The sequence below is a fragment of the Orbicella faveolata genome, unplaced genomic scaffold, assembly GCF_042242905.1.
Source record: "Orbicella faveolata isolate gen_17 unplaced genomic scaffold, um_ofav_v1 contig_35, whole genome shotgun sequence".
In the NCBI taxonomy this organism is placed as follows: Eukaryota; Metazoa; Cnidaria; class Anthozoa; order Scleractinia; family Merulinidae; genus Orbicella; species Orbicella faveolata.
The window spans coordinates 6,080,365-6,104,057 of record NW_028301564.1 but is presented as its reverse complement, the minus strand read 5'-3'; the positions used below and the strand labels follow the sequence as shown (position 1 = coordinate 6,104,057).

Below are 23,693 nucleotides of genomic sequence, written 5' to 3'. Positions count from 1 at the left end.
CATTGAGTAAAGTACGTTGTTTTTTGCCACAGTTCATCTATACTGATGCGGGGAAAAAACGTTTATAATCATCGTATTTTGATATCACTGTCAAATAATTAACTCCTTAGAATTCATCTTCACTTGCCATAGGGACACGAAATGCGAAGCAGAATTAGTTCAATTGATTAGCATGATGAATACTTTGGCCAGGTTTCAATGAATACACACATTTCAGAGGCACACAGGTTTTACTTTTGCTTTGTTGTTGTTGTTTTGTTGTTGTTTTGTTTTGTTTTCTTTTATTGATGATCCTAAACTGTATTTACCTGACTGGGTTACTGCGTGTCGACGATACGACACAAGGTTGCTAATTAGCATCTTCCGTCTCCCTCAGACACGTGTAATATATCAGATAAATTTTATTGTTTTTCATTGTCGTTTACATGCCGATAGTACACATTCAAAGTCTACAAATTCCCCCGATAAATGTTTTGAACAATGGGTTCAACAATATTTTTAACAAAAGGTTTTCCCCATGCTTCGAGGTCGATACTTCCTCTAGCAATTAGAGGTTTATTAACGACGTTCGCACCCAAAATGTTCCCACGGACATGCAGACCATGAAGTAAAACAAAGACCAACTTTTGCAAACAAGCCAAAAAATGGGGGGTTACCGGGCTTGTTTTCGTGATAAGGTGCGTTGAAGACCCTGCGTTTTGAGAGGTTTTCCTTAAGACGCAGTTGGCGTACAACTATCGGCCATGAAAAAGCTACATTAGGGAAATTTAGATTAGGTAAACGTACTCAATTCAGCAAAAATAAGTACATTATTCAAACTCTTGGAGATGATGCCGCTCCTTGAGGTAGAATAGGCCTTGAAAATGAATAAATATTACTCTTTCCCGTCCACATTCTAAGAAAACTTCGCTCACACGAAAGCAGTAAAAGCAAAAGATTTGTAACTCCCCACAGACAGATTTTTCCTGTTTTTGTTAAAATGGATAAAATCGGGAAAGGAATTGATCTATTTAAAGCAAAATGGGGGTTACCGAGCATCCAAGAGAGTAAATTGCAGGCGAAGTTAGCACACCGAGTGCCAAGCCCCATACTTGTCGTATTCCTCACTTAACGCGACCGCTTGATGTCTGACGTAGCGTGACATTGCGACATGAATTTAGTGCACAGAAACGATGCGCAGTAACAATGGGCGCGAACATCCTTAAATGCGGAAAATAGTATCCTACACGTAGACCTATATTGACCTATATTATTGGCGTTGGCTGACTAATTTGTAACAGATGGAAAATAAGCCAAAAGTTGGTGATTTCAACTCTAAAAGATCTTACTAATTAACAAATCGAATGTGGTTTTGCGTTGTCTGTACTCTTATCGACAGCGATATGCGTCAACACAGAGGTCAAGCTGTTGTGGACTCACGAGACGCAGACAACCCAGCGTTGTCTGGACTCTTATCGACAACGGCAAATTAGCCAATCAGATTGCGAGATTAGTAGCAATTGTCGTAAAAAAAATGATTCGAAGATGTTCGGAAACGTTGTATGGTCCTCGTTAAAATCTATAGGAAACTAAGAATGTGGGAAAGACGAGTGTAAGAACTAAACATTGCACCAATCAAAGTTGCCCAGAATTGCATAAAGTTTCCTAAAAAAATATGAAAGGTTACTGTAAAAGATGCCGAGCAACTTTTGGACAGCGTTAACATCACAAGTCTCACTGAAGTCTCTGAGCATATTGTTAGGGATAAAAATACAAAACAAGCCCTCCAAAAGAAGGCTTAAAAGAAGATAGGGTATACACTCTTTCAGTATAAATAACAGCACATGAGGGTTTCCTGAAGGATTTTTGCGTCTGAGATAAGGAGAACTTTCTTCGGGAGGGCTTTTTACCGGGGAGGGAGCCTTATTATGGTTATAATTCAGAAGAAAAATGTGTTAAAATGGTGGGTTACAGAATTGTAATCATATGTAATGAGTTCAATCTGGCCAATAGCCAATAATACATTGGTAATTTTTATATATTGGTAATTATTTGAGACCTAATTATTTTAGTTCTGCATTTGCGCCATAACGAGATTATAATAAATTCCTTTACGACCCAAGAGCTCTTGATGTGTGCCTTGCTCTGCCACGCGCCCATGATGAATGACCGCTATGATGTCAGCGTTCTGCACCGTGGACAATCGATGTGCGATAATGATGGCAGTACGTCCCTCACTGGCGGCGTCCAAAGCTTGCTGGACAACCTGTCGGTAATAAATAAATCAGATATAACTCACACTCTCAATTGCTATCGTGGTAATCTGAGTATAAACGAAACTTAACCGAAGCGTGATTTTAGATTGGGTTATTGCTGCAAACTCAGTTTTCTTGCTCCCTTGTCTCATCATAATTGAAGTCTTAAACTTTTGACGAAATTATTGCCTCGCACAAGTTACTTGCAAGTGAGAACCTCTGGGGGAACATTCTTTTCCTGTGGCAATCCAGAATTACAATTTAAACATCTTACTTAGAAAGGATTGAAAAGCGAAAAACAGCAGAAAGTGGTACTGTAAATAAAGTTCTACAAAAATACAAACTAATTGTCCTTAAAAAATCAAGCACAAACTCTTCCGTCTCACCTTTTCACTCTCTGTATCCAAAGCAGAAGTAGCCTCATCTAGAAGCAGGATTCGTGGATTGCGGATCAACGCTCTGGCGATGGCTATTCTTTGCTTCTGTCCTCCTGAGATCAGAGTTCCTTTGTCTCCTACCAGAGTATCATAACCCTACAAACAACGACACGAATGTGACATTCGGAATAATATTTCGGAATAAATTCGGATTTAGTCAGTTCTTTCAAGGGTTGACAAGAACAAACCTAATCACCGAAGACTGTTAGTAACTCCTTTACATCATAACTCCTAACGGTGGCACGATAATAATAACTAACGCAGAAAGTCGGAGCGTAATCCAGTTAATAAGCTTAGAAGGAGACTGTCTGTCGTTGTTGGTGGTGGTGGATGTTGTTGTTGTTGTTGTTGTTGTTGTTGTTGTTGTTGTTGTTGTTGTTGTTGTTGTTGTTGTTGTAGTCGTTGTCGGTTGTTGTTTTATAGTTCTCGGCTCTAATCCCAGATCTAAGAATAATTGAAAAAGGTCTTTTATATTTTAAAACAGCGTGAAGACTCTTGGGACGACGTTACCACAAACCGTCCAACTAACGGGAATGTCAACCTCTACCGACTGACTTCCAATCTGTAGATCCGAGGTTCGTGGTCTGGCTTTAAATCTGTTTTGAAATTTGTCAATGAAGGAGTAAAACACATTTGGAGAAAATTGTCTTACCATAGGAAGAGAATTAATGAAGCTGTGTATATTTGCGGCTTTTGCTGCTGCTTCTATCTCATCCTTGCTTACTTCACGCGAGTTATCGCCATACGCGATGTTTTCAGCGATGCTACAGCCAAACAATACAGGCTCCTGTGACACAATACCAATATGCGAGCGGAGCCACTGTATGTTCAGAGTGCTAACATTGTTACCATCAATGGCCTGGAAACAAAATAAAGATCACAGGAAATATTAAGCCTCACTATTTCTATAGCTGTGTAGAATATTAGCATCAAAGCAATCTATTTTTGTGCTTCGTCTCAGAAAAAAACTCCAGTGCTTAAGTTTTATAGACCCACGCCCTACCAGAAGAAAAGAAACTAACGCTTTATAAATCCACACCCTGTAAGCTAAGACTAATTCTTTATTCTCCTAACTAAATGCCCAACATTTTTTCAATACCAGATTTGAGAGTTTGCTAGTACATCAATGCTGTTCCTGTCAACAAGTCCGAGAAATGAGATTTCTTAATCAGAAGGAGAGTGATCACATTGATCAAAACAAAACAATACATATGGTTCTCTTTATAAACTAGATTTCAACTCGACGAGTGCTGTACTGTTTGGAGTGTTCTTCGACAAGAACATTCATTCTCCTTGTATCTACTCAGTCTACTTACCACTTCTCCATCCTCGGCATCATAAAATCTCTCCAAGAGAGAAACCACTGTACTTTTACCACAGCCGCTTGAACCAACAAGAGCAAGTTTCCGTCCTTTCTGGACAGTGAGTGTGACTCCACGTAAAACCTTGACGTCTGGCCGTGTTGGATAGCGGAAACGAACATTGCGTAACTGGATTGTCCCTGTCACAGAACTCTGTACAAGAGAAATGCAAATATTTTTTTAAATATTAATACGTTTTTTAAGAAGTCAGCCAGAATTATTCTTGCTCTGTGTTATGTCTAGTTCCTAAAGCCTCTAACAACAGGTAACCGTTTTAACAGAATAGCAATCTTTACTGAATTATCTTTTAAAGTTTCCAGGAGCTCAAGACTCGCTAACATACTTCTTGTCACAAAAATACAAGCGGATGTGAACATTCTCACCGGTGTTAAACCATCTTCAGAGGAACTGTCAATTGCAGATTTACGGTCAAAGATTTTAAAGAGACGAGCAGCAGCGATCTTAGCTTTCTCGTAGTCTGGCGAGATAGCACTGAGTTGACCAAGCACCGCACCTCCTACGACGATGGATAAAACCACCCTGAAAAACATTGACAAATACACAACCGTTTATGATATAAAACACCCAACAGGGTCTAGATGGGGTCTAAATGATAGCTGAGATAATTGGTCAAAATTCCAACTGTCCGCTGAAAAAAAGTGAGCTCTAAGATCTGCAAAATCTACTGACAACTGAGAAATTGCCGAATGTTTAATTGATAACTGAGATTACAACATGGAACAATTTTTCAGCCTAGTAATTATCTCTTATAGCCTCAAGAAAGGATAACGACTGGCATTTTCAGGCTACCTCTTTAGCTTATAATTTGGCGTTACGTTTGTACCATCCTATAAATGACGGAGGAAAGTAACGTTTCGCTACGGCATTGCGATCGAGCAGGTGTGGTGAATAGAGGGATTTTTATAAAGTGAAGGTAAACAGTATCTTACTTTATTACTTCATCCATGGTCATTTCTCCGTTTACCACAAGATGTCCTCCATATCGAAATGCTGCCGCAGAAGCACAGAATTGGAATGCTTCCGCTAAGCCGAAGAAAGCGCCCTGTAAGTGAACTCGTTTCAAGGCTTTTCTGAAATCAGACATGGCTTTTAATGACAAGACTTTTTAAGGACCCTATAAGCCAACTCGTAGTATTTGAAAGGGATGGTTCATGTAATGCATATGACAAGGATGGTCAAACAGATTTTGAGGAGTTTGTATGTTGCGTGACACAGCATAAATTTTACAGCAATCATTAATTCATTGTCACTTCATTTAAAAATAATCAATAAGTTTATTTAGGTGGAACACTTGAGCTGTTTTGATTGTTACTACTGATAAAGTAATGAAAAAAATACTGAACGTGTTATGTACCTAGTTTACGACCGACCGACCCACAGTCGCAACTATAAACTGCCATAACTCTCTCTAGCTACGCTATCAATTGTCAAAACTGAAAGGTACTTTGTCAATCCAGTTATCCTAAATGACAAAAGTAGACGTGACAACAGTTTGACGTATCTCTGAAAGACCCGCGATCCTTAACACAGTAATTGTTTTTACTAAATAGATTAGGTCTGCTGTAAAACTGGTAGAAAATAGTATGTCGAAAAAATATATTTGTTACTTACTTATATGGATTCTTTATAGCCTGAGCGTAGGCGTTATAGAAAGTATTTTCTCTTCCCAGGGATGCTACAGTTCGGATATTCTCTATTGTTTCAACTGCAATCTATCAAAACAAAATACAGTTTAATGCAACACGCCGTTACAGGCAACGCTTAATACTAGTTACGTAGTGTAAATAAACAGCTTTTATATTCCATATTCCACTCTCGAGTAGATCCATGACATCAGATCATGAATATAGTGCTGCTTTCACCCCTCGAAGCGTTTTTGTTTTCGTCATTTAAAATATGGCTTGTTTATTCTAAAATACAGTCAACGTCGAGTCTACAGTCAAATCGTCTGAAAAATAATACAGTTTTCATTGAAATTTTGTCCGATATTCACAAAGCATTTGAGCCTAACTAAATAAGTCGCACAAATTTCAACCGTGACGTGACCATTACCATAGGTTCTTCAAAAACCGACCTCGACATCTTAAAGTCGGGTGGGCTGAAAGAACAAGTATTTTTCAAATTTTCATAAATTAGCCAATTAAGTCTGACCTTGCCGGACTGCACGACTTCATCTTCTCCATCGTTTGAGATCCCTAGCCCTGTGAATAGCTTTATCTGAATAGCACTAGCGAAGATCAAAAATGGGATAAAGGACATAACGACTAAAGACAACTTCCAACCATTGTACAAAGCGTACACGGTGCAGGCAACAGCTGTGGTTAAAGAATTCACAACAGTCGAGAGACGGGTACCGGTAGCCTGAAAAAAAGGACATGACATGAATATTCCGAATTTAATGTGCATGGCTCTGTCTTAATTAAACATATTACGTAATCGTACCTGTACTATCACTAACCACTATACTTAGTTATTGATTAACAATTAATTAATTAATTAATTAATTATCTAATGAAGAGTTAAATAATGATGTTCCATTCACTGTCACTGCTACTGCATGCTGTCAGTTAGTGTTTGCATTTTTTGCTTCCAAAGAACGGGTGTAGAAATTTATAGTTTACTAACAAAACTAAGCTTTGGATGAAAAGCTCCTTCTGGGGTACAAAATACCACTGCAAAAAAATAAAACAGAACCATCCGCTGTTGCCTTAACAAAGAATTGGAGTCGATTGTCATCATATATGACTTCGCGTTTATTTGGGTCGAAAGGATTTTTTAAAAAACAAATGTTTTTTCAAAGCACGCGAGCACTTCTGAAACGAATGCAAGCCCAGTTGTGATGACGCAGTTATCAATAAAATTATAACAAAAATACGTAATATTACATATAAGATAAATAAATAATTTTGATATAACATAAATTTGTTCCTTTATTTGTTTAGGGTTATTACAGTATCACTCGAGGAAGATCATGAAGTCAAACACAAAGGCTTCACTTTCTCAATGTAGCAAGGCAGCTATAAACTTAAATGTCACGATTACTGAATGCAAATGCTGAAGTATTAATCTTAATTTTTATATGTAACTAAGTACGGTTTATACCCCTTGCACAGCTGAGGCATGTGTTCCAAGTGCTGTAGTCAGTGCTCCAGTGCTGTGAAGTGGATCATCAAAGTATGCAATGTCCTGTTAAACAATGGAAAACTTGTGAACAAACCTTGTGAATAAATCGAACCAAATGAGCACTGTGTATTTGAAAACTCATTTGAGTCGAATCATAGTTTACTGACCTGCCTAAGTATGGCTTCAAACGCCATCTTCCTTAGTCGCAACGTCAAAAGTTCACCCGACTTGGCAAACAACATAGTCTAGAGAAAATCAAGAAAGACCAAAACAAATCAAAGACAATGAAAAACATATTAAAGATCATATATCACTGGTTTGACAGAGAGAATGAATAGACGAGCAAAAAAGACTCAAACAAGTCATGCTTGAGACGGACACCCTCGGGAAACACTGCCATCCGCTTAATACAGGGCGTCCGTTTAAACAGGTTTCCATAAAGCGCGCTTTATTTCGTGTGATAAATACAAAAATGTTGAAGTAAACAACTCAAAACAACGCGTCAGCTGAACGATACAATGACAAGTTTCGAAAAGTGTGTCATCTTGTGAAGAAAATGTGGCTTTCCAATTGTTTCAGTCACAATTCACAATTGAAACTTGCACATTTTATGTAATAGCTCACTCGCCTCATTGATTCGTTTCACCTAAATGTAAATTTGCATTCCTGGTTCAAAAAGACGTCATAAAGACGTACATGACAAATAAATAAATAATAAATGAATATCTTAATTAATAACCCCCACCACCACCCAAAGGGGCTTTTAAGGGCCACTGGAAACAAATAATATAACTGAACATAACAAGGTCACAAATCCCAAAGGGCAGGAAGCAGACCAGTTGGCTATTTACAAGCATGACCGACGACCGGAACTCGCGACAACCGAGAACAACACCAGCTAGTGGTCAGAACGGGACTTGAACCCGAGACCTCAAGATTTTAAGTCCGGCGCCATGACTACTCGGCCACACTGCCTCTTTTTAATCCCTTTGATGTTGCAACTCTTGAATTTAATATTGACAAAAAGTGGGAGCGGTACTTACGCTGAAAAAGAGAGAGAGAAAGTTTGTCGCGCCAACAACAAGGAACATCAAAGCCCAGAATTCAGACTCCTTTTTCACCTGCTCTTTATCTCGCAAAGCAAAGACCTTGCAAGAAAGCAAAACGTAAAATAAACGATCGATCGTGCATATCATGCGCGTATCAAAATATATAAACACATGTAAGGCAATTCGAGGGCTTCACAAAAATGAAAGCAAATGCAAGGGCTTTTCAATACGCCGCCATTTACTAGTAAGTTTAAGGTTTCCTTGAAGACTAGACCATCAGTGTCCTTCCTGTTAAAGAACAGAATCTACCTTCAGTCAAACACCGGTTGGGCGACAGCAAATGTAGCAATTTTTTAATATTATGACTGCGTGTTGTAGTCTCGAAGAAAGGTCAAAATGCGGCCACCCAGCAAAACATTTAAAGTTAGCCCCACTTACCGCTAGAACTTCTGACAGAACCAAGGCAAATGCGAATGGAAATAGTCCGTTTATGACGGAGGCAAAGCTTCCTATCAGCAAGTAAGGCCATTCACTCAGGTTCATCTTAATGATCCGCATTACTGGGGCAGGCTCCACTTCTTCCTCTAAAATCTTCTCTTTGCCGTCTTTGTCTTTGTTGTCCTAAATTGGTTAAGGAAATAGAATATAACGCAAACAGCGGTGGTAAACACTGTTTTTCAACGCATTTTAACACAGAACTTGACGTTTCGCATGCTAGTCCGCATACATTTTCAAAAGTGACCGTTACAATTTTGTGAAAACTATAGATATCGTAAAATGAGAGGTTTGGAACCTAGACTGAGAAAAATGATATGCAGCAGTACGTTAACCAGTCTAGACATCATGAGGAGTAGCTCTAGCAGCTAATAAAGCAACAACTTCTCACTACTGACATTGACATTAAGGGAAGGCTTTAGCTCTTGAATGAACAGAATCTCTTTAATTTTACAATGAAAGTCAGTTTTGGCGGACGCTAAAATGTTAAAATGATCCCATTTTACGTTGTGACGAGTGGTTTTCACATGATCAGCAATGGCTGATGAATGGTCACTTTTAGTGAGGGCCTTGAAATGTTCTGTTTTTCTGTCATGGAGTCTTTGTTTTGTTTTGCCAACGTAAAATTCATCACAGTCCCAACAACCAGCTTTATAGATGAAAAATAACCGACGTCGTTATACTCGTCACAACAAGTATTCAGACAACCATTGTTTATGTACGAAACAATCTGCGACTAGTCGTGACCAACCACACCCAGCCATGACCAGCGACATTCCGTCATAATCTGCTAGTATGAGCCGCAAAGTGCCACTACCTAAAATGACTGATCATGTTCTGCCGCGACCAGTCACAACCAGATGTGACCAGCACGGGTGAACCCACCAATTATGACCATCCACGGTCAACCATAGCCAGTCACAAGCGACCATGAATAGCCATAACACCACTTCCAGTGACTTCCGATTAGCTACTATATAAGTTTACTGTGCTGTACCTCAGATATGGTTCTGTCTAGAGCTGAGGTACTCCTTCTTTTTCCTTCACGTTCGCTGTCAGTAGACATGTGTGACGTACTGCGCGCAAAGTTCACCGTGGCTGATGACTCTGAAAACGAAACTAGCCCATGAAAATGGGAAAGTAAAACACTGCTAGCAAATAAATAAACAACAAACGAACAAAGAACCAAACAAATAAATAAATGTTAATGTTGTCTGGGTGAGGAAAGTCGGCATTTTCCTCAGTCCCTAAAGGAGAAAGTAACGCTAGGTGTACTAGTTCTGACTCAGATTCAGACAAATGAAAAACAGATATATATTTTTCAAAATTGAGGCTCCGTTGGTAAATGGATATATTTCACGCAAAAAGTCTCTGAATTTTCCAGTAAGCGTATATGTTAACTTCTAGACTGCATTATTGCGCGGCCAAATAATGAGAAGGTTTTAAGCGGCTTCCGAAAGCTTGAAGTTTCAATCAGCTTCAACTCAGACCAAACGTTTGTTTTGAACATTTATGGTAAATCGTTCTATACTACTTCACGTTTGGAAAATCGCTTTGGAATAGCGTGTGCCTTTCTATCTACTTATTCCCCGGCCGAGCATTATTAGCAAAAATAAATTTGATTCCTGACATTTTCCACATTCTGGCTTTATTGAAATGCGTAATATTGGAAGAATAAAAATCAGAATCAAAACAAGGACACCCACCGTTTGCTTTAATGTCTGCTATCTCGTCATTATCTTCATCGTCGTCATCATCAATTCCATCCTCTTTTTTCTCCTCTTCAAATGTCTGCCAAAACGAAACACATTTTCTACTTAGTGTCGAATCTCCTTTAATCTGCCACCTGTTAAGCGGCCTACCCCTCAGTGTTAAGCGACCAGTTGTCAAAGTCCCGAACTTGTTGTCGGTTTAAGAAAACCCTTATTCACCGGCCACCTCTCTCAAGCGGTCGCGGCCACCTTTTGGTTGTCCCAATGAGGGCATTCTATTACCTTTAATTTAATAGACGTATAGTTTGGCTTTGTTTTGGGTAAACGAGATGACAGATAAGAGTGACCACAGAAAGTGACCACCAATAAAAACATCCAAACACAAGTTTATAATTGTCTTTGTGTGATTTCAAGTTGTCTTATAGCATATTTGCCTCATTCTAATTGTAAGACTGTACACATTTACATTGCCCATACTGAAGACATGAAGACAATTCGTCCAAATGTTGTTTTCAAAGTAAGAAACACAAGTAAACACTCCTCGCCAAACTCAATACTATTGATTCTACATTCATGTCGAGTACCTGTGATGTGACCAACCGGTAATAGACGCCATCAGTCTGCATAAGTTCATCGTGAGTTCCTTTCTCAACAACCACGCCATCCTGCACCGCTGCAATAGCATTAGCATTCTGGACTGTCGACAAGCGATGAGCAATCACAATGGTGGTGCGACCCTGACGAGCCTAAAAGAAGAGAGATTAAAAACAACACTTTTTAGAATTAACAAACCTGTTTTTGAAATGACATGTAAAAGTAACTCCACAAGGAATTTCAAAACTTCACTCACTGATATAAAATTGGAAAATAACAAAATTGCTAATGAATTGCAGTTAAATAACTCACTTTTTCCAAAGCGGCTTGTACAATTGATTCACTTTCACTGTCCAGTGCTGAAGTTGCTTCATCCAGCAACAGTATCCTGGGATCTTTCACAAGAGCTCTTGCGATGGCAATCCGCTGCTTCTGTCCTCCACTGAGTTGAGTTCCTCGTTCACCAACAAGAGTTTCATAGCCCTAATAGGTAAAGAAGCCTCCGAATGCTGATGAATTTTGAACTGTGCGCTCAATGATCGATGATCTACTGTGTGCTACTATGCAGACAACAGGGAGTTTGGAGCCTCTTAAAGAAGAACTTTTATTCCAGCTGTATGGTCAGTTTCGCAATTTTTGTTATAAATTGCACTGGGAATATTTTTTTTTTTTATTGACATATTCTTCCTCTCACGTTTATCTTCACTTCATCGTAGCCGGAAACAGATACGGAATTAAAGAAAAAGGACCATTACGATGATCCCAATTTTTTAAATCTGACTCCACTAATGACTCGGCCTTGCGCTTCTAATTGTAATTCCAACTTCGTCGCAAGTAAAACTCGTATGTCAAAACATCTTTCTTTTATTGTCACAGGCAAATGGTAAGAATTGACAAATTTCACTTACGTTTGGAAGACTCTTGATAAAATCATGAGCATTAGACATCTTTGTTGCTCTTTCAATGTCCTCCTGTGTCACACCATCTTTTCCATACCGGATGTTCTCTGCTATTGTAGTGGCAAAAAGAACGGGCTCCTGATTTACAACACCAATGTGTTTACGTAACCACTTCAAGTTCAGACTACGAATGTCATGGCCGTCAATTGTTACCTTTGCGAAGACAAGAGCACATGAGCAATGTTATTTATAGCATCCTGAATTAACTTACTAAGTGTGTTCCTGAAAATGTTTAAAAAAACTTCGGTCAGACACGATTCAATCTTGTTTGTGTCTTAAAGTCGACCCCCCCCCCCCCCCCCCATTCCAGAGATTTGCCAGGATGAGAGCAGACGACCAAATTGGACACCACTCAATCCTAATCTAACATAATTCAATTGTAGCATGAGACCTAAATCAGAGACAATTGCCCCAAATTCTCATTTTCAAGTCTTACCTGGCCATTATTAGGATCATAAAATCGCTGTAGAAGCTTGACAACTGTACTCTTCCCACAGCCACTCTCACCCACCAAGGCAACAGTTAAGCCACTCTCAACAGTCAGGTTCAAACCGTTCAAAATCTAAGAAAAACGTCAACAAAACTTACTGTAGATACCTTTCCCCCCTGATTTAGTTGTACATTGACAGATCGTAAATAAGTAAGTAAACAGATCTCTAAAAGCATTTGAGCGGAATGAAGATAACATAACAACGACAACAACAACAACAACTTTCTTTACTCGTACATTTCCAGTTTTTTTTTTTATATCAGTGAAATGTAAAGACAAAGAAAAAAGTGTACTATATGAGTCTGGAGACTGAAGTAACCAAGGGTTTTCTAGTCAGCCTCCAGTTATATGTTTCTACGGAGACTTAAGCGCAAAAAAGCTATCAAGAGAATGAGATGTGTACATAAAATTGGAAAAAAGGAGCATATAGAAATTTTACTTGTTTTCAGAAGAAAATAAGTCCTCCATAAGAAAATAAGTCCTCCAGTATAAAGACAAAATAGATTCATTATATTCCAATGAGATAAGAACATTAAAAGACTTCTACGCATTTACCTTTATGTCTGGTCTTGATGGATAACAGAATTCAATGGTGCTGAAGTTTATTTTTCCTTTGAAAGAACTTTGATCAATTTCTATTCCTTCCGTAGAACTGGAGTCAATTGGAGAGACCTAATATAAGCAGGAACAAATTGACACAACATACCGTGAGGGCCACCTCCTCAACACAAGAGAGCAATAAATATACTGATGTATGTTTGGTGTGTTAGTTTTGAACGCTTGGGTTCCAGTAAGTGTTTGAGTTCTTCAACGGCCGGTCTATGATTTCGGTCACAGGGAAGACTATCTCTGTAAAACCTGAAAAGTCACCACAAGTTCCCAGCACTCATATTTTGGTAACGAGTTAACGGACCGTCCATAGTGCAGAAATGAAATTTACATTCATCGCCGACGACAGAACTTATACATTCAGTCGAACCTCTACTAACGGCCACCTCTCAACAACGGCTACTTCCGGCTAAACGGCCATCTGTTTTATTCCGGGGTAAGGTCCATACATTCACTCTTGTTTTAACCTCTCTACAACGGCAACGGCCCCTAAAGTAACCTCAACGATTTCATATTTGATATTTAACTGTTACACTTAATTTATAATTTTATCCGTTTGACTGATATTTAATTATTTTTTTCTCTCTCTCTCTTATTTTTTCGTTATCTTTGTCATGTGTTTTATGCATGAGCCCCTGGCTCGGATACCGTGGGCAACCTCTTCCCACGCATGACATTAATAAATTGATCGATCGATCGATTGATTGATTGATTGATTGATTGCTTGATTAATTTGTATTTCATACAGATTAGCTACAGTGTATCAGAAAATGATCTTAAACTTGTAGCTCAAGTCCTTTTCACAATAAAACATCATTAAAAGATCTTTAATAATAATAATAATAATAATAATAATAATGATAATAATAATAATACTAATAAAACGAATTTTTAAACAGGATGAACCCATCAGTACAAATTGTCCGGTTATCAAAGGGGTCCTGTAAAACTTAAAAAGTAAAAATCTAAAATCTAAAAAATCTACATCAGTATAAAGTACATATAAAAATCACAGTTCTTGTTACCCGGTCAATTATAAGAAACACTTGATAGGCTGCCCCTTTTGCTGTTGCTATGGCTTCCATGCTGGGACCAGCTTGACCCAACTGCATGGCACCAAACAGTACCGAAAAAAAGACCTGCAGAAAATAACGAGCCACTTGTTAAATACAAGGCAATAAAAATGACAGAATTTCAATTTTCAAGCGAGTGAGTGCAGCTGAGTGAAAACGTGTTTTGTCGGAGAAGCAAATTTAATTCATTCTTTTATGAAGTCAGCAGAAATGTGTCTACGAGCCTGAAAATTAAGGGGCGACAGTGTGTTTCCAAAAAATTATATAATTGCCTCTTAAGAATAAAAATTAGGAAAATAACTTTGAATGACGTTTCGATGAGTCGTCCATCATTCTCAAATTCGTAAAATGAACGACTCATCGAAACGTTATTCAAAGTCATTATCCCTAAGTTTTATTCTTAATTCCCTCTCACGTGGCAATGTAGTTGTCAATATAAGCAACTTCCAACGGACTGTTGAGCTTCATGATACAAGTCATGCACAAGTCAAATATATATACTTTCGTTCAAATACATATCTTACGGTATTTGCCGATTTAATTGGCTTGCTGGTTTGTTCGTGTGTTTGGCAAGAATTTCCTGTTTTTCTGTTATTGCTCTCCCTGCATTTCGAAGAAAATTTTTGTGGAAAGGAATTATAAGATATTAAGCTGACTTTTTTCAAGATGAAATCGAAGCATCGCGAAAACATAGGGTGCGTCCCTTTAGGGTGATCTGGATCAGATTCAGTGGTCCAAGATCTGTCTGGATTATGGTGCATCAAAGGAACCGATGAATCCGTGACCAGAACGAGTTCATCGGTTCCTTTGATGTACCAATGATGATCTGAGTGGTCTTGGATCACTGATCCGGATCCAGATCACCCCAAAGGAACGCACCCATAGTTGCTTAATTTTTTGTCGACCTAGACCGCGCTCCATCTGGTAAGCCGTGAATTAGAAATAGCATGAAATGTGGACGCTTACGAAGTTTCGTAACGAAACACGTTTCCAATTGGCAGCAAAGAAGTTGTCTATGTTTAGTACGTAGTCTTTACAATTCCATCTGTTTTTTGTACTTGTTTTTGCTATATCCCCTCGAACGGAATCTAACGTTCACCTTTCGTAACATTTGTAAAATAAAGATGTGAAAATAAGGTCTGGTTCACACTAGCGACATAACGACTTAAACGACATGATGGCATGACGATATTATTTAAGGAAAAGATCAGTCTTATGTCAGGATGATCACACTGCAAATATAATGGCATAACATCCTTCTTGTATCGTTATGTCGCTAGTATGAGCTAGGCTTCATCAATAATATAACTAAAAGATACGAAATTTTGATTTTTGTATCTAAAGAAACGGATGTCTGCAAGAGGATAATTGGCGTTCTACAGTGTGTGTGTTAGGCAAAAATCTAGAAGTGCGATGCATAGATGGATGCCTTAATAAACCAGCATAAACATGGTGCCTTAGTTAATAAGTAATCATAAGTAGTATATTGGGTAGATTAGATTATTTACTCTTAAATTCTACGTACAGTTTGATTGTATCGTATATATCTTTATATCTTTATTTATAGCTTATTCTTAGGTTTGGAGGTCAACTTATTATGAAAATTTAGTCCTTTCCCGTTGACACCCTCTTTGCAATTTGTAATTATAATTTTTTTTTTTTTTTTATTAATGCAAATAAAGTAGTTGTTAATAGTTCTGTGACACTGGAAAAAACAAATTTATTCTTTAGCAAACAAAAGAGGGTAGATGTAGTTTCTCACAATGAGCAGCTGTCCTGCAGTCATTTCCTCGTCAATGATCAACTTTGAACCATACCTGCAAATATTGGTAAACAGAATTGCCTATTACGTCCATTTGGTACGTTTAAAATTATTCGATTATATCCCAGTGAATCTCAGATTGTGATCCTGCTCCAGCCGCCCGTCATCCACGTATTGAGAAGATTAACCCTACATATATTGACACATACATTTTGCACGAGATACAGTTTTTACAGCCACTACCCCAGATGTCCGGCTTTCCATACCTTGTGAAGTTCATCACATTTACTTGACACCTTGTTTCATCCAATACCGTGCAAAGTGTTTGTTTTTAGGTATATAGAAGTAAAAAACTTTAAAACAACCCCCTTTTCTTAACAGTTGAACGTTTTGATTATAATTAAAATTCTGTTTTATTCGCCAAGTGTCCTTATACGTACCAGAACGCCAAAGAATAGCTTCCAAAGGTGATAATTTGGAAAAAACCAAAACCCAGTCCTGACATGTAGCCTTTCTTGATGCCAAAGTCTCGAGCTTCTCCGAGGTGAGATGAATATCTGGGGGTTCAATTTAACATAGAAATTATCATACAAAATACACTTACATATAAATTAGCTGACAAATTCAAGATAAACCTCAGAGGCCCGTTAACGCGCTGTACATAAGTTATTTTATATTATCACTAAGGTTCTAATATGACATTTGTATTATTCTGCTTAGTTGACCATCCAATCGTAATCTTTGCGATGATCAGATTCTTTAACAATAAATAGAAATGTAGCACTGACTTCCTAAAAGTTTGGTTATATCAGTAGTAAAATTCGGGCGTCAAAGGACGTAGTGTAATATTCCACAACATATTGGCCATTTTCACTCTAGAGACGGAAAAATCGTCTCAGACGGAGAAGTCGTATTAGTCTGAGAACGGTACGAACATAATTTTCGTCGCAAAACTCGCCTTAATTTGTACGTCGATTTTTCGATTTTTCGAGGTCCATTTGTTCGTCTAGACAGACAAGTCGTCGAAAGTCAGACTTAAATTCACACCAGACGAGCGATGGCTGTATCTGGATCGCTGTACTCTCTAAGGGGAATGGAACTAGCAAATGGATTGCTGGAAAACTCAAAATGGCAGGTGGAAAAGCAAGACAAACAAGCCTGTTATTGCCAGACCCACTGCAACGAAACATGGTGAGTTGCCAGTCTAGAATTCACATTTGACGAACAAATCGTGAGACGATTGTCCGTATTCTAGGGTGAAAATGGCCATCCAGTAAAGAAACTCAGCTGAAAAAAAAATCAGCTGCTTAAAACAAACTTAAAATGATCAGTTTCCCGCAGACATCGCGTTCAGTATCTGCTAGCTCGCAACAAAAGTTGAGAACAAATGATTAGAAGAATACAAATCAAGGCCATAACTAACTAAACACACGATTGACGACTCACCTCGCAATTTCTTTCTTCTCTCCCCCAAAGGCAGCAACAGTTCTTATTGACGATAGAACTTCTTCTGCTATGCTCCCAGCTTTGGCATAAGCATTAAGACCTCTGGTTGTCATTGTAGCCATTATCTGCGATATTTCAATAAAATAAGAAAGAAAAAGGAACAAAAAACAACCGTTTACCCTAGGCAAGCGATTTAACACAAGTGCTTATGGGGCCGAGCGGTCAAATATTACAGACAAATATTATATTTTAGACTTGAACATTACAAGGTTTAAAATCCCAACTTACAGGAGGCGGGCCGACTAGATTTACACGACCGTGGTTGAGGAGTTGAACTCGGGTCTACCGCGAAACAACTCAAGCTGGTGGTCAGAGCGGCAACTGGACCCGCGATCTCTGGATTTGAAGTGCGGTACCCTAGTCGGTGACCAATTCCATCTACGAGACACCCCTACAGGGAATCATGGTATTTGTACTTATCAAAACAAATATCCAATCGAAGATGATGAAAACAACTACCATGATTCTCTGTACACATGTCTCATAGAGGAAATTGGCCATTGGCCACGTTGCCCCCTAATAGGTCAAATGATGAGAGAAATTGATAAGGAGATTTCATTAATGGAGTTTCCAACGATTTCAACGGATTATATTCCTGAACACGTTTTAGCAGAAACTAGCAGTGGCCGATTGAAAAACTGCGGATCATTTGTACCATCGTCGACCGGCAATCTGTAATGTATTGACCGATAGCCAACAAGATCCTCCTCGACTATCAATGCAAAGTCAATCGAAAACGTGGTCTCACTGCTTTATTTATGGACCCTTTGTGTAATATATCTTCTCAAATGAGTCCTATTACCATTACAAATACTAATAATACTGATTTAAAGACGTTCATGGCGGTTCAAACGTCTATACTGGAAATGGAAGTACATGTATGAATTTTCTATTAGATGATATTAGATGATACATAAATTAGGATGCCAGTTAGGAAGTTACCTTTCCAATAATTCCACCTGCAATAACCACTAAGGGACTTACAGCAATCATTACGAGGGTGAGCTTCCATCCATATACAAATCCCATAATAAAACCGACCAGAACTGTTGTGATGGCTTGAAGCAACATGCCAATTTTGTGACCAATACCCTCATCTACTTTGTTCAGGTCTCTGAATAAAAAAAAAAATTGTGAACGCAAATGCAACGCTTATATAATCGTTCCAGAAGAAGAAGAACGATGAAGAACAAAACTGAAGAAAAACCTAAATAACAACAACAACAAGCAAATGGACAACAATAGCAACATGGTCATCAACATCAGTAAAAAACGAACAAGAAAAAAAAACAATAACAACAACAACAACAACGATCCAAACAAGGAAGTGCACTTCCCTTATTCTGAGTACCACTTACTGTGGCCTTAACCATCTAGAGTTATTGCTTTTTTCGACTGGTTGGTTTGGGAATCCATACCAGCCTGAGGGTTATCCCCAATCAAAACTGAGTAAGCAACAACAACACTTACTCAGAGAGTCGACTGTTGAGCTCTCCTGGATCAGTTGTGTCAAACCAACCAATGTCCTGTTTCAAGACGGATTTAAAGAAAGCCAAACGCATTTGTCTCACTTGGCGTGTAGCAGTCAGTGACCATAGTCCCATTTGCCCATAGGCGACGATCAAGGTTCCACAAGCCATATAAACATAGTACAATGCAAACTTTGTCATCTCTCCTTCAAGGTCAAACGGCTGCGTAACATTAGCTGTTTGAAATTTAGCAAAATCGATGAAGCTATTCATAAGTCCACCAAAGATGATAAACTGGAGGGGAAAAGCTGCGCCGTGACAAATTGATGATAGAGTTGCCAGGACTATGAGTAGAACATCAAACTTATCACTGAAACGAAACTGAGAAAAACGAATCTCATCAGTGGACATAGGTATCTGATTGGCTGCACACAAAATACAAACTGAATAGTTTTAGCGATCAATAACCTATTATAAAGAAACCATCAACTGTTTTAACAAAAACAAACGTATCTACATGCATGTACTCGTTGTGGACATGTTGAACTACGTTTAAACTAAAGAATATTCTTCCGGAAGCATAAGGGTATTCGGATTCAAAACCGTTTACACATATCGATAATTAGAGGAAATTCATATAAGAACGGTTACAAAGCAATTTGTTTGCTCGGAAAACATTTAGCAAAATGCGACGAGCGAAGATGATGATGAAGAACTACGGTTTCGGAAATCCCAGAGAAGTCTAGAATAGCCAATCCTGTGACGCATATGTGTTTACGTGGACAACTCAAGTGGCTTTACACTTGTTCTCATTGATCCGCCATGAAAACATCCACTGACAACGCGCGTGGTAATATTATCCCCGGCGAGAGCCGAGTACCATGTCTAAAAATAACTTGAGAGGGATTTCCTTGGGAATGAGGCCTCAACGAACTTGCACTTTATCCCCTTTTGCTCGCCCTATTGTTTGGCAGTTATTTACGTCGTAAAGAGGGTCTGGATGTCCATAACTTTTATTAAGGTTTTAAAACATCTAGGAACATCTTACCAGTTTCAGTAAAGGGACAGCCGGAGGCTTCTCTTCTTCCTTTTTCTTGCCTTCCTTCTCATCTTTATCACCACTGAACAGAATGAAAGAACAACGCAATACATGTAGATCTTTTTTGCCGAGATATCAAAGTCATTCAGCGTGTATTAAAAACAACATTCAAAAAACCAGCCAACTCAGAGATTTAAGGGCAGTAGGAAAGAAATAAACTGTCCAAATCAAGTTTTCAGTGCTCACAGCAACCAAAACAAAAATACAGAGCTCAGTATGGGTCAGCCATTTTGATGTACCAATTTGGTACACCAATATTGCGGCCAAAAAGGTCGCTTTAAAATGCGCTATCTTCAAATCAAGCTCTCTGCTGAAACGAACATCTTTCCAGTAGCTAGTGACACTACGGGGAAGTAGCTGGTTTCACGTACTCTTCACTACGTGAGAATAAGCCTGCTATTTACTTCTCATTTTAACGCTTTTTGCACTGTTTGAACAGCCTAGTTTGAAGATAAAGTTCTCAATCATAAAAATCAGTTTCTAAGATCATTGTTTCTTTGTCATTTGTACAGAAATTTTGAAGGATTTAACACCTACCGCGAGATGATCAATTCAGTCATATTAGTATTTGACCGAACAGCCGTAGATAAGAAAACTTCGTATGTTCTAATCTGAGCTATAATTGTTTATTACTGTTCAGTTTGGCGGGTAAAACACCGTTGTTAGCCTAGTCCCTCACGGCCAAAATAGCCGTAGTAGCACCTCGCCGTTGCGTATCTTGAAGTCCCTACTGACACTGGCAAAACGTCAAAGAACAGCCTTGCAAAATCAGTATTTTTGATGAAAAAAGGTCACATCGGGAGCATAAGGGATTGGTTAACGAAATCGATTGATACAACACGCAACTGCTTGTATGGGGGAAATGTTACTAACTTGAACATCATGATCAGTTGAAATAAACACTATTTGAAAACAGGCAAAATGCACGCACTTATCTGTACGTTGTGATAGTTCAAGGGGCGTGTTTAAAACACGAAATGATGATATGGCACTACGGTCGGTCTAAATAACGCTCCAGTTAGCCTAAATAGTGCTAGCGCTCTTGTTAGCTTAAATATCATTGACACTGACACTGACACCTGTATTGCACATTGATTCTTTCCTGAAGTGCCTTCTCGTCATTTCGCCATTTCGCCATTTCGAGATTACACGTCCTAGTTGAAATACGGTTGGAAAGGGCCCAAAAACGAAGTGCTTCGACGAGTGATCAGGTTTGAAGCCCTTGAAATGAGTGTCTGGCAATTATGAACAAGATATCCAATGCACGTGCACAGCTTTGTACACACACTTAGTTTTCAATAGCAGAAGGTCAAATCATGCGCCACGGAATGTGCAGCACACACAATTATCAGTAATCCTCTGTCATCTGTTGCAGAAGAGGGTGAAGGCCGACATGGGGTGCTGGAATCTCAATGATCACTTAAAGTGACTTTCAGTTATCAGTTAAAAATTTTAGCTCCTTTCTTAGCAATCAGTAAATGTAACAGATCTCAGCCAGCAGCAAAAAGGTTTTCTCTCTCGGTTCCAGGGTATTTCTCTACGCTTCATTAATTTGCACGCGAATATCGGCAGCGATCCTCAACAGTGACACTTCCGATTTAAGCGAGATTACATGTAGTAAAGAACAATTTGTACTTGCAAATTTAAGATCTTGCTATGGTTAAATATTTAACTTCACCACGTGGTCACGCACCACTGAGTTATCAGTCACACGGCGTTCAGGATTTGGGTGTGCTAGAGTATGAGTATAAAAGTGTTTCAGCATTCAGACAGTTTCTTGTTACAATTGAAAATAAGCGATTTAAAAAACAAAACAAAACAAAAACAATCCGGTCTTTGACCTGCTGTTTTCGTTCGTGCGAAAAACGTTACTGAGAGAGAAAGAAAGATATAAGGCGAATGTAAATGCGAGACTTTGCGAGACGGCGAGACGAGCGTTTCTCTTTGCGAGCCCGAGACATTTTGACTTTTTAGATTGAGAGACCGAGACTTCAAAGTGTTTTGAGTGCGAGCGCGAGACTTTCAGACTCTTAAAATTCGAGCCCCAGATTTAGTTGAGAGCTAGAATGAGCTTGTACAGCCTTAAGCCAGCTTCTTGGAACTGACTGGAACTGGAAATTCGATCATAACACACTACGTTATGATATCCTAGAGAAATACAACTGTTTTTCTGGCGCCAAATCGGACGTTGCGGAGGGTTTTGTACCTTTTTGTGGAATTAAGACAGAAGGTTTGGAAGATTAGGAGAAGTTAGGATTACCTTTTTGATAGAAAATTTGTAAGTTGCTTCACTGAAATTCCATATCATATAAAGACAAAACGTAATGTATAAAACGAATTAGGACTTCGAGACCCTTAGCCTTGCGAAAAATCGAGACTGTGAGACGCACATAACCGCTAAAAAACGAGACCGTGCGAGACCCGTGAAATTCGACTAAAATTTTACGAGACCCAGAGTTTTTGAAGGACCATTCGCCACCCCTGATATAGGTTACCTTTCGTCGTTGTCTTCAGCTGTATTGTGATCGTCTCCTGCAGCTGCCACATTTTGCTTTTCGCTCATGTCCAGTGCATCCTTCGTCTGATCGGGAATGACCGTCACCTTAATATCGCTGAGATTTTTCCCATCGTCAGGTTTAACAGGGGATTTATTTCTTGGCTGATTTTCCGCCGGGTCCGACCCCGACGTTCCATCCATGACAAAAATATAGAACAGTAAAATTAATTCGCGTTGATTTCGCTACCCGAGTGTTATGAACAGTCTCCAATGTACCAAGCGAAGCGTACATAGACGTCCTCGATGTGGGTCTCGCTTGAATTACCAACGCTTTTAGTTGAGATCAGCTTTTTCTTAATACTTGTAGCGTGGGTTGATGTTTTTTTAACCACAATACGTCGTGTTCTAAATATAATCACGACGATCACAATGCTCAACATGTCGACGTGCACAACTGTCACGCCAGCCTCGTCATATGGTCACGCGGCGCAACGATAGCCATAAGTCTGCTACGCACAACAAACTAAAAGGGCAACTAGATACGCAAGGAAAGTTTAAAAATAAGCATCAACTTTGGGAATTGGTAGTTTATTTGCATGTCGACAGCACACAGTTTAAAATAGCTAAAGAATGGAACTGACAATGACGAAATTTCCGGTGTCAATATTAATGATGCAATTTGAACCAATCCTTGAAATACTTGGTTTGGTGAGAAAGATGGGGCGCGGGGTACCTGGGTGCCTGGGTGCCGGGGTACCTGGGTGCCGGGGTGCCGGGGTCGGTGGTATACACGAGGCGTCGAGGCCTATGGAAAACAAGGGGTTCCGGGGTCTGTGGAAAACACGAGGTGCAAAACATAGATAGTCCTCTGGTGAGCACATGATAACATCAGGTGACGCCACCGATATCCAAGTTTCCGAAGATCAAAAGTCCATCGATAACCTTTGTGCTATTAATGGTGTAATAATTATCTTCCAACGTTCCACCGGCAAGATTTTGTGTTCGTGACAGTTTCCAGTTTCGCGAGATTCCCGTTAGCCTTTGGAGCTGAGGCAGAACGTTCTTATCTTTTTTTCGCAGTTTGAGGCTAAAAACGTTCTTTACATGGTATACAAGGTCAACTACCTTGATAATACTTCAGACTTTGTATCACCTAATGACTTTGATGGTGTGGAAGTTATTTTGGAACAGTTATAAATAAGA

General features: G+C 39.0%; 1 protein-coding gene across 1 annotated transcript; it reads right to left on the bottom strand.

Moving 5' to 3' along the window:
- Positions 1-383: 383 nt before the first annotated feature.
- LOC110047678 (ATP-dependent translocase ABCB1-like) lies at positions 384-23,067 on the bottom strand. Its single transcript, XM_020753439.2, has 27 exons — positions 22,489-23,067; positions 19,943-20,015; positions 18,896-19,275; positions 18,368-18,539; positions 17,366-17,490; positions 16,360-16,476; positions 15,920-15,974; positions 14,110-14,223; positions 13,031-13,147; positions 12,422-12,547; positions 11,935-12,138; positions 11,339-11,509; positions 11,017-11,178; positions 10,427-10,511; positions 9,718-9,839; positions 8,664-8,846; positions 8,220-8,324; positions 7,344-7,421; positions 7,156-7,239; positions 6,205-6,414; positions 5,665-5,765; positions 4,983-5,123; positions 4,416-4,572; positions 3,988-4,185; positions 3,324-3,530; positions 2,621-2,767; positions 384-2,245 (listed from the first exon to the last, which is right to left on the bottom strand). The coding sequence occupies exons 1-27, from the start codon at positions 22,689-22,691 to the stop codon at positions 2,048-2,050; spliced, it is 4,035 nt and encodes a 1,344-aa protein (XP_020609098.2). The 5' UTR covers positions 22,692-23,067; the 3' UTR covers positions 384-2,047.
- Between the last annotated feature and the right edge of the window lie 626 nt (positions 23,068-23,693).